General features: G+C 42.5%; 1 protein-coding gene and 1 long non-coding RNA gene across 4 annotated transcripts in view; one reads left to right on the top strand and one right to left on the bottom strand.

Moving 5' to 3' along the window:
- Positions 1-506: 506 nt before the first annotated feature.
- On the top strand, positions 507-11433 carry LOC111264461 (uncharacterized). Of its 2 annotated transcripts, none has more exons than XM_022840397.2 (3): positions 507-3908; positions 9411-9785; positions 10145-11433. In XM_022840397.2, exon 1 carries the CDS (start codon positions 708-710, stop codon positions 1911-1913), a length of 1206 nt encoding a protein of 401 aa, XP_022696132.1. In that variant the 5' UTR covers positions 507-707; the 3' UTR covers positions 1914-3908; positions 9411-9785; positions 10145-11433. The 2 variants fall into 2 exon arrangements, with proteins under 2 accessions (XP_022696132.1, XP_022696131.1); XM_022840396.2 differs by having other exon boundaries at positions 9407-9785.
- The window catches only part of LOC111264464 (uncharacterized), an 18119-nt gene continuing 10988 nt past the window's right edge, over positions 4803-11933 (bottom strand). Inside the window, exons 1-2 of one of the 2 annotated variants that reach the window (XR_002682879.1) lie at positions 5623-6546; positions 4803-4995 (exon numbers count right to left, since the gene is read on the bottom strand). This is a non-coding gene — a long non-coding RNA (uncharacterized LOC111264464). Of the gene's footprint in view, positions 4996-5622; positions 6547-11933 lie in introns of those variants that run through there. The other variant, XR_015312702.1, reaches the window with a different exon arrangement.

Here is an 11933-nt window from a genome sequence, read left to right as displayed (position 1 = left end):
TCTCTTATATACCCCTCTCTACTCAATATCACCGATGCCTTATTTGCCTATTGAACAAAAAGTGCAAGAATAGCTTCTTAAGTCCCGTTAGTTTGCCATCGAACGACAAAGGTACAATGAACAGAACAACAAAAAAGTTTTTCCTTACAACGAGATCTCAACAACATAGCCGGCCTACCAAACAGACCGGGACCACTGTTGCTTTTTATTCGACGAGTTCGTCTCAAGCAAGCTTTGAGCGCATGGTTCAGGTACAATACGAGCAGGTTGGTTCAACAGGGAGGTTGCACCGAATCTCGAGAACTCGGTTCTCGGTCAGGAGCGATGATGCTCTAGTGGCCTGGTTAGCACAACTAGGACCTCGAACTCTATCCGCCGCGAAGGGAGGAGCCAGTGACGTCACGGGTTCGAGGTCCGAAGCCCCACCTTGGCGCGACAACTTCGCAAGGGAAAGGGAATTCGGTCCTGGTTCTCTGGGTTATAAAAGGAAATTGCTGACTTTAAAGCTTGTCACCCACCTAACCTACTGACTAAGCGACAACAAACTTAACGAGGTCCGCACAATCGGTGGACAACGCGAAGGACAACAGCGTAAGAAGACTCATAGGTGAAGCTGCGTTAAGTGATCACTAAGCGGCATTTTCTGTGTGGACTAGATATTGATTGTTACGCCGTCTTTTACCTCGATCGCCTAACGTCAGGTTAAAATGATGATGTCCCCGATGCAAATGGGGCCCATGGGTCTCATGGGTTCAATGCAGATGGGTCACCTAATGGCCAGCCAGATGTCTCATATGGGACAGATGGCAGGGTACCAGCAACAGCTCAATCAACAGGCGTTCAACCAGCAAAACAACAACTCAAGCAATGACTCCAGTAACGGCCATGCCCTAAATAGCAATGGAGCCATGGCCTTCCCTGGTGGCTCAATTCAGTCGTCAACACAGGAGCAGCTTTCGTCTGTAGCAGCATCGCCCCTCGCCTACGACGTTTCTGACGATAGTGCACCCTCATCTCCAGATAACATCAACTCAAGTGTCACTTCGAGTGCTTCTTCCCCTTCGGTGAATCCTCAAAGCCAATTTGTTGGTTCATCACGCCGAGGTCCAGACCACATTCGACGTCCGATGAACGCCTTTATGGTGTGGTCACGTGCCCAGCGACGTAAAATTGCTCTGGAAAACCCGAAGATGCACAATAGCGAAATTTCACGACGTCTTGGTTCCGAATGGAAGGCTCTGAGCGAAGAGCAGAAGAGACCATTTATTGATGAAGCCAAACGGCTGCGCGAGCAGCATATGCGTGATCATCCTGAATACAAATATCGTCCTCGTCGCAAGCCAAAACCAGCGGCTTCGGTAAGCCCTCCTATTGGCGTCGGCGCGCCGCATATGCCAGGTCAGCTTAACGGCAACCACAGCAGCGCCAACAATAATAATCAAGCCGGCTTCCCTAATGCTAACGACATCACCGGCATGGGCTCGAAGCAACAGGACGTCATGTCGCAGATCCAAAACAGTCCCTACAATCCGTTTACATTGCCATACATGAACTACATCGGAAGCCAGCTCAACAGCTCATCGATGCGATCTCCAGAGTCAACCTACTCGTCTTCGGATGATATTAAGGAGTCATCACTGTCGCCTCCACCGGTTCACTCATCTACCAACCCCTCTATTTCAGCGCAGGACAACAAGAACCAGCGGAGGGACTCTCTCTATTCTCTATACGCGCAGTCGTCAACTGGCCCGATATCGTCCCAGGATAGCAAGGCGAATTTGAAGGATTCGCTGTATTCGATCTATGCACAATCAGTAAACCCTGTTATGGGATCGTACCCGTCCGTAGGTTCAATGGGTTATTTGCCTGGCTATACGGGCTACTCAAACGCCGCTTCTTATGATTACTCCTAACGAACTTAGATGTCTGTCAAGTAATTTGGGCCACTTCGATGCTCATATCATCACGATCGACCTGCTTAAGATGGATCTTGCTAAATCAAAAACCTTAGTCTGGAACAATGTTAGCCCAGTGAGCAATAGACGTTGCCTTAAAGTCAATTTATTGAGAAAGCGTTCTAGAACGGTAGGTGTTTTTCCTGATTCTGTAGATAAACCGCTTTGAAATTGGCCGACAAAGAACGCTTTTTCACTCGCAGACCTATAGAATATAATATGTATAATGATAGATATTTAGCAATCGATTATCGTGCGAATATAAGGTTCTGCTATCTCGTGTAACTTATTTCTCTAGCATTAACAGACACCGCGTGACATTAGCCAGCCGGCCGCACAGCAAATACCAAAATGTACATAGGCGAAAAATAAACGGCGTTGTATTAATTTCTAACGGATACGCAACGTGTTTTCGATTGGTGGGTATTGCGTTTAAAAAATACTTTAATGTTTATTCTATTTTGTGTTCGGCTGCCGATCCTTTTTCGCCGGGTGTCTGTGAAAGTGAATGAGAAATCATTTAATTACGAAAACGATCCGTCCTTTTTCAGAACTTCTATTATTAGGCATATTGACATCCATATCCACAAGAGTCCGATTTTACCAAAATCATTTTATTACCGTCCACGTCCGCTACGCTACCTAAAAATCTAGTATATCACGTACGAGCTATGCTCACAAGACATGTGTTGTCATGAACTCAAACGTATTTCAAGATTTTACGATCAAATGTCCCTCTGAACGTTCGAAAAGCAAGACAGGTCAGTACTTTTCCTGACATTTAGGAGGTAGTAAGCTATTTGTGTTTATAGTAGGAATTATACAGTGCATTTTCTTGGAGGACACCACTTTTCACCAGAAAGCTTCTTTTACTGGCTTTATACATTGTCGTTTGTGTCACAGGTCTTGTAGTACAGGTATTAACAAATAATTAGGCGAACCTTTAGATATGGGGGGGGGGGATGGCCAAGGTATGTTTTGTAATGACAAGCGAAAGTTTCAATCTTCAATCCGTAGTCCTTTGACATATTTAACGAACAGCTAATTGAAGTTGAAAACTATTAACTCACCACACATCCGTTCTTTGGCACGCAGACAAATCAAAACTTTAACGAATAAGTTAAATCACAAAAAGCAAAAAACTAACTAGAGAAAATATTACCTAAAGAAGAACTATTTGTATTTTTACGTAACTGTTGCAAAAAGCCTATTTTCTCGGCCTATTTCATTGGCAGTAGCCAATAAAAATTAAAAACGGCAATATTACTAAAACTAACCAATTCTTACTATGAAAGATGCTCATTCTATAGAGAACTCTGTCTGTTTTTCGTAATTTTTTTTAGATATTTTCATGCTATCCCGTTCATACAGTCTTTCAGAAGTCGACTTTCGCTACTATCTGGTGCCTTCGAATGATCTCAGATCAAGTGGACGTCAGGCGCCGTGCTCTAGAAATGCGACCTATTTTATTGGCGGAAATAGTCAGATGGCTAGTTCATTTATGGCCGATCTGTACGTATAATCTTACAACTTCGGCAGTGTCATCCGAGCCAACTTCCAAAGGGGTTTTGTCATGTACTTGCCTCGGGAGAAACGCATAGAATCGAGATGAAGATGCATACCGCAAATATCTCTACCGTATGAATCCGAAGCTGGCGTCCTCCTGTAGACGTGTTTGGATTCAACTGCTTAACGACTGACCGTGTGTCCTGACCAAAGCACTTCTGCTTCGCCTGTGGCGCCATCTGTGGCAAGCGACCAAACTAATTGTATTGTAGTATGTTTACATCTATACCACTTTTACAGCGCCGATTTCAGTGTTACATTAAAATAAGTGTCAGCATTATACCGCTAGCCAGTGGATAAAAAATCTAATATTCAATGTATATGTTGGAGAAAAACTCTGCATCTTTTCTGGATTACTTTGGCCATTAGTTCTCGATCGTTTCATATGTAAGTTGACCACAAACGGATCGTATGTGGAGGTAATGACAAGCAAACATTTAGCCTGACCTCTTCGTACAACGTCCTGTTATAAATATGTAATTTGCGAAAAATCATTAATGTGTCGACTGGATTTGAGGAGGTCAAGTTATGTCTAGCTAACACGCAAATTTAGATATATGAAATTATCCGACCAGGTCACAATGGAGATAGACATGTGGCTGTTGCTCACATGAAACAGCAGCTAATGTGCCGCAGTAAGTGTCCATACAGTCAATTGCTTACTAGACCACAGTGATGACTTGGAGATTTCAGCAGTAATGATTTTGGATAAGCTTCATCTATGGCTATATACATAAAGAAACGTGTTAGGCGGAAACGTAAATCTAATCCTTAGGTTTTTAACTGGACAAGATTTCTTAAGTGGCATATACCATATGAAGGCGCCATTTATATGAGTGTCTTTACTTCAAAACTGATAGAAAAAAGTGTCTTATTTAGCTTTCTAATAGAAGAAGAATCTTCTATTAGAAAGCTAAATAAATTGCCTCTCTCAAATGGAAACACAAGTTAGATAATGTAGAATTGGTATACGTAGTTTGTTAACGCTATAGTGCCATGTTGAAATTGTAACTTGTCAAACACAGCTCAGTGTATCTTCAGTGTGTGTGTCTGTGTGTCTGTGTGTGTGTTACGGTTGATAATGTCCGCCCGTCTGGTCGACAATAAAGTCCGTTCCTTGCCTGAGACGTTGACGTGCCCCAAGCCGACTCGAATGATTTTAGTCTGCTATTATATTGTATGCTCACGCACTAAATAAGAATAGTGACGGCTTGTGTTATTTTTGCTTAACTGATGGTGTATGACACACCTTTAACTTACGCTACAACAGATACACCCTGATAGCTTAAGAACTTTATTAGTTTAAGTACTTATACCATAACACAATCAAATCTCGTTACAAGCACTCGGTATTTGTCCTCTTGTTCTTGTTAGCACGCGCTTATGCTGAGTTTTGCTCGCTGCGAGAAACAGCTGTCCAGTATGAGACAGAAGCTTTGAGTGGTCGGTAGACAAATGCTACTTCCCCTGTGAGCTGCAAACAAAAACACGATCGTGAGCTAACGTAGTACAATATCAGAACAATAATTTTCTATGAGAATTGATAGTGATATCTTTGTAGCGGGTACCATCTCGATCATTGCTCCTATAGCGCTTCACAAACTCTCATATACTATCATTTTTTTTCATCGTCCAAACCCTGTAATGACCGAACCGCGCGAAACCCATAGTATGTGCTGCGGCTATACCATAAAGAACTATGGGTCTATGGATTGGTGGCCGCTTGGAAAGCTGTGATCAATAAGTTAATTTTAAACTTATTTGTATTTCGACCTGCTGTGTACAGCCGTTATGTGCAAGTACTACACATACGATGCATAGATATTCGATTGATTTATACGTATTCCCCCAAGCGAATTGCTGTTCCGATTGTGCAAGGGGTTGCCTTCGCACCTGCCCTAATACTGGATAGTTCACTTGTGTATATATTGATTGATGATAGCTATCGTCCGTACTATATATGGTTTAATTTCGATAAGTGATACAACGATCGATTATATATCGCTGCAGACTGGTCGGCAAACGAAGTTCATCTAGAGGCCCGTTCGTTCGGATTGCTCCGAAAAGTTGAAACGTACAAATAGTCATACCCGTTCCATACCATTCACAGTTCCATAAGCGTAATCGCTAGGAGATCACTACTGCTATCAACTGTAAACGATTCAGTCACTCGTCTGGCCCCAGAGTGCTATGTTTATATAGTGAACCAAGTATACTGCCACGTATGCAATAACACAGCGAAAATCCGGCTCAAGTTCCAGCAAAGCGATGACAATGTCTGATGAGTTGGACGCTAACGTCACGCGCTGCTAGCGCATCGATGACGTCATCGCCATCGACACCGATTACGTTGATGGGCAGGCAAACCGAATGATATTTATCACCGTTATCAGTAATTACAGAGAAGATGGTTCCAGTCCTATCAGATTAAGTCGCGCACGCGTTCCGTTTTATCGCGACTCGATCGCGAACATTGTCGAAGCCCGAATCGTTGTCATTGTTTTCGTTGTTGATGATATTAATGTTATTATCGTTTTAGGCACCCCTAGCCGCTGCAGAACTTCGTTATCCTAAGAGTGCGCATGCACGCGTGCCTGCTACATGTCCGCCAGCCGGCGCCCACCCAAACTCTCCCTAGAAAAGACTGTCGCCTGCAAACAATAACAGTGACAGTGATGGCAGAACGACGCTGTCGTCTGTCGACAGCCGCTCCCTTGCCCCTTTCACGGTGCGGGCTGCTCGGTTACGCACTGTCCATTGCTGTGTACCCTGCCAATGGCCCTACGGTTGGTGATGTTGGTGTTTTGCTGTTCAACCGACGGCTCAGCGCGGGTAGTTGTTTCTGGCGCCAGTACTGCCACGATCGTCACATCGCAGCCGCCTGCCGTTCGCCACTATCTCGACCTCAAGCCGCGTACCGTGGCAAGATTCCATCGTGACGGTCTGGCCTCTCCCTATCGGTACTCCTGCCGCTGCCGCCGCCGCCATTGTTATTACTGCTAATGCTATCGCTCAGTCACAGCCTTCGTAAGCGATTCTGTAACTGTTTATGACGTCGACCTTTTAAATGCGTTCTCCAATGTTCATACCATGCCATCGCAGCTGGTACTCAGAGCTGCTCTGAAAGATTACGGTTAGCACTTCGATCAAGAGACAGGTGTCGTTAGCGATGTGGAACTACAACTATGACCACTGTGACAACGCTGATTAACCTTTTAAGAGAACTTCCGGGAGAAGTTTGGCGGTTTCTAGTAAAATGGATGCGCTGAATCGCTCGATGGGTATACATTATACCTGTGACATAATCACTAATAGCGGCAGATTTCTAGATGCTTTAAGAAACAAGTGAGTTTAATTTGTTAGCTTATGAAAAGCTAGATTTCTGTGTTAGCGATCCGTGTCTTGCAAAAGGCTTTTTACTCGCTCCTGTCCTTGTTTGCTAATACCTTGAGTTGGTCGCATTTTTACCTACAGTGCCATCTGTATCATGGGACCGCAGACGTCGACGGCTTCCAAAGATAGCGCTAGCAGAAGCTAGAAAAAATAGCTGCGATAGCGATAAAGTAACAATAGTTAAACGTTGGCTTTACGCCCTGTCATGTTTCGGAGAATTTGCTGTCCTTAGTTCGATTGCAGTATAGATTTGCATATTACGAGAGATTTTCTACGAACAGCCAGGTTGATCTATCGATGACTGGCTAGAAGGATTCAGTGGCAGGGCTGAAATCGGCTGTTTCAGAGTTGACAGGTTCTAACCTAAACAAAAAAAAAAAAGGTGCGACATCCGTAGATGAAACGATTTTGCTATTTGATGGAATCATGCTCCTTTGATTACTATCTGCTTGTTTGTTTGCCATCTGTACCGGTACTACTCCACAGACATGATGATAGAATGGTCATATTTACTTTGTAATCAAGACAGAGAGATGCATGAACATCTCATTCTTTCTCGTAGTAAAAGAGATACTTTGCCCTGCCGAGATATCTGTCTTGGGAATTTATACGTAGAGGCGATTTAGTTTCCACAAAAAACGCTTGTTAAGAACTCAAAGCATGCAACAACAGAATGATGCAAATAAAATACTTAGTAATGATTCTACGATGATTTTTACTTGACTTACAATACGTAGCTGCGTTTTCCCCACGTATCTTTTCCTAGTTCATCAGTAAACAGGCGATCATCTCTCACTAAATAATAATACCAATGCTCTCATTTGTTAGTAGGTGTTCAATTTTATAGTAAAGGTTACTTTAGAAGCCTCTAGAGCTGGCCAGATCGAGCACCTATACTGATTGGAACTGAAAGGTAGCAGGCCAGGTCTGACTAACGCGCTGGACAGCGGCATTTGCACAATTCGTAGATTGACGTCATTTGCCTGTATCTAAAAAAGCGTCTCATTTCAAACGCTACTAATGACACGCGTGCCGTTTGTTTGTCCAGCTTTTAGGCCAGCTGTAATGCGGACGTGAGTTCGTATCGCTCTGTAATTATTACTGATATATTTGCCCATGTCATAAGATTACTAGAGCTTGCTGGATCACCAAGCATGTTGCTATAACCTCGGCAGAACGGCGATAACTTAATGAGAATTTTTACAGGCGCAGCTATAAGGCTTCGTTTTTTGACAGAATTTTTCCTTGTGTCTCACGTCTTCGAAGGTCACATATATGTATTGCGTGGTGAGCACGGTATGCCCGTTCAGTAATGTTTTTGCTTGTCAATGAGTATATCAGAGTAAAGAAGCAGCTCCGAGCGTAGGTATTCACCAACTAATATTCTTTTTTCATGTTTTTGACAAACTTAAATAGTTTTTGCAATTTTTATAATGCTTTGCCAAATATAGTATTACAGTGGAAACTGGGTAGGTGCCTAAAGAACGGCAGTGAATTGCATAGCACCTTGGATGGCGCAGCTTAAACAGACATCGATGCTTATGGGGTAATCCAGACTACATGCTCTTGGGCTTGGTTACATTTAATCAGACGAAATCCGTCACGACAGACGGATTAATCGTTAAATTTTCATAGCGACATTGTTTATCTGATACTGACAATCCGTGCTATGGTGTTATGGTGCTATGGTGCTATGGCTGTGCCGTGATCGGTAATGGCCGTAATTTTCAGTATAGGAACATTCGACTTACGATAACTTCACAAACGGACGAATCATTGGCTTTGTGTCACTCAAAACACTGGAAAGTATTTTAGGTTGGCGGATGGGTAAATTTGGCAAGTAGGAACTTGGTGTTGATCAACACAACTGAAGTTTATCTAGACAAAAATTGCATCGCAGATGTTGTACTTCGTCTTCTGAGATGCCGTTCCGCAGATAATGGTAGTATTCGTATTTGTACAAAGATCGTATTTGTAGCTGGGGACGACCTCATATTTCCAGAATTGACCACAGCTACAGAAACAGCAAACGTGTACTTTTTTTTTCCTTTTTCTGTCGATTAAAGCTGTTGTTTTGCTCGGGGCTAGAACATCTAACTTCAAGGAACTGGCTTCAATGAATGACCTGTTGATTATGTTATTATTAGATGAAACAAAACACATAAGCTTGATCTTGCTGGGCTTATAATACGCTGTATAAAAAGTATATCGGCTACATAAAATGTATGCGTCACTGGTTTAACATACAAATATCAAATACAAAGAAGACTGTGTGGCCGTCAAGTATTCTTTAAACTCTCGCTTCCATACACTATAACCGGATTACAATGGTTTTACAAGCGTAGACATGTGCCGAGATATTTGACATAATGTCACCTGTACTCAAAACAAACTCGTACCTCTTGCTGTTTTAATCACAGATAGGTTACCACCTCAACCTTGAAAAAGACTTGAGTCGTATAATACAGAATTTTGATTCGTATGCGTTTCAGACAGAATCGGCGTCAGAGCTCAAATTGAGTTGACCACATTAAGTTCCAAACGATGTAATTCGGCGATGGTAATTCATTCAGGTTGCTAGGACCTCTTATGCTAAGGTTCTCGCTCCTAACCTACCTAACGAGCGTCTGACCGTTTCTCTACGCCTTAAACTGGATGTCCTTGTAATACCCCACGTACACACGATGCCAGGCTCCTCTTGGGCACAAAAGTTAAGCGGCTCCACCGTACTGTTTGGGGTCGCTTTGGTGTGCTTCGTCGTCGGCTGGATCATGAAGTTGCAAGTGCTCGTAACAATTGCTTACGCGCTTTTTATCGTCGTGGCACTGATGGGCTTGTACGCTTTATGCTTCACGACCAAGCTTTCAAAAGGTAAGTATGAAAGACTGGGTTTAGATTAAAATTCGGAAATATAAGAGGTCAATAATGTGTTGAAGTACTGGAAATTTTGGAGGTTATGTCGGAGTTTACGCAGTTCTCGCAGGATGTGCCTGCCCATGCTCGAAACCTTGCGTGTGTACAGGGTCAATCGGCCGAAAGTTTTTCACCATATATACATTATTAGTTTCACTCGGATATGGCAGTCTATCATTGTGTAACAAAATTAAGCTTCACGTAATCATTGTGCTGTTACATTTCGTCGAGCCTCCCCCGTAGTGTATATAGGTTTGTTGCCTACGTAGGCGTGTTTTTTATGTGTTTCGTTCTGTTCCTATTGTTTGCCACTCTAGGTTCAGTAATACCAAATGGTCCTACGCATACAACAACCATTCACGTGAATCCGCAGGCGGATGTCGGTGAAATGTATCTGCCGCAGACGAACGTCGTCCTGTCGCCGGATTACACGCAGTCGGCCACTCCGGGATTTCATCCCATACTTATAAACGATCAGCCCCCATCATACAACACTGTAATAAAGTCGTCCTAGGCAGGGATTCATTCCTGACGCTAACAAATTGTCCTTATGGTGCAACCTATCTTTTAGAATTCGGAGGTACCCGTTGTTTCCTCAAGTTGTTGCTTTTGTATCTCGAGCTGTAGAACGAGATGTCTCTACAGCAACAGGTAAGGGATACATGGCTTCCACATGTTGCATTTGGTAGCTAAACACCTCTGTGGGAATGGTCTGCGTGTTGTAAGAGCTTTCAGAGTGGCGGGCAACTCTCAGTAAAACTACTATAGGATCATTGTAAAACTGGCCTTTTTCATGCGACCTGAATGAATAATGCACACAATAAAAGTTAACGCTAATCGTCAAAAATCACTGAACCCATTTTTGGTCTGAATCATTTTTATCGTTTACTGGCTTTTTCTTGAGAGGCGATATTCTCACCTCACAATAAGTGCGTGGACCCTTTATGCTATTATGTTACGGTTACGCGTGAGCGTATTTTTGCTTTATATATGCATTGTTAATACAAAAGGTTGTCAGGACAATTGGTAAAGTAAAAAAACGTGGTTTCAAGTTCACAGTTGGGCGTTCCGCCGAACCTTATGTCAGCTTTGATACGATCTGCAGCAATTTTAGTCTCAATGTAGCATGACTCTTTGCTTATGTTATAATCCCACTTTTCGACCAGGCCACTTTTGATATATTGTGGTATAAATGAATCAATGGCTTTGAAGTGCGCACCCAGCGACGGGTGGTCGGAGAGGTCACATAGTCACAACAAAGTTGAGAGATGCATATACGTATGGAATCTCGTTTTCTTTAGACATTTTATATCTCAGACTAACATTTGCGGGCGTACGATTTCGTTAAGGTTACTGTTGTTTATAGACAAGGAAAGACAGCGCCCCAAAAACTTAGAGCGCATCTACCTCAAAGTTCAAGCCTTTTGATTACCAAACGTTTGTAATAGAACTCCGGAATGAGTGCTATAAACAACCGTCTAATATGAGTTTACGTCAAAAAGTTGTCAAAACCTGTATTCTCACCATTAGACCTTTTATAACCTCCAATTGTGATAAACGATGTTTCGTTAATGAATAAAACTATAGAATGATGTTGAGTCTAAAACGGTTCATCTTGTTATAAGTTAGTTATCAAAAGCAAAAACATAGAAATAGCTGACTAGGAAACATACCGCGCGATTTTCAAATTGGATGAGATATTGATATCTCAGAGATATGATGTTAATTAATAAGACGCTTTGATTAAAGACATATGTGATGCTCACTACCCTTTCACTTAGCAATAAAACGTGTGATGCGGTAGAGTTAGTTTCCGAATAGGACCTACGTAAGTACGGAATAAATCTAAATTCGAAACCCAGTTAGAAATGTAAAAAGGAACATTAAGACCCAGCAGCGAATTGAAGCCGAGACTTACGATTGGGAATCCGGCGACCCACCAAACCCGCCATCAGAGTAGCTAATTTTGTGTTAAAATGATACTACACATTCAGTTGATTAAATCAATACCTATCGTCACAAAAAGCTCAGAAACAATTCGAACTGATACTCGTAATTTTCATTTCTCCTCTTTATTTGACAATATCAAGTAGTACTGTTGTATAT

Source organism: Varroa jacobsoni, unplaced genomic scaffold (assembly GCF_002532875.2).
Source record: "Varroa jacobsoni isolate VJ856 unplaced genomic scaffold, vjacob_1.0 scaffold_859, whole genome shotgun sequence".
Lineage (NCBI taxonomy): Eukaryota > Metazoa > Arthropoda > Arachnida > Mesostigmata > Varroidae > Varroa > Varroa jacobsoni.
This window is presented reverse-complemented; position numbering and strand designations above follow the sequence as displayed.

Excerpts from the sequence above, each read along its gene's own strand:
- LOC111264461 (XM_022840397.2), top strand. The coding sequence starts at position 708 with ATGATGATGTCCCCGATGCAAATGGGGCCCATGGGTCTCATGGGTTCA.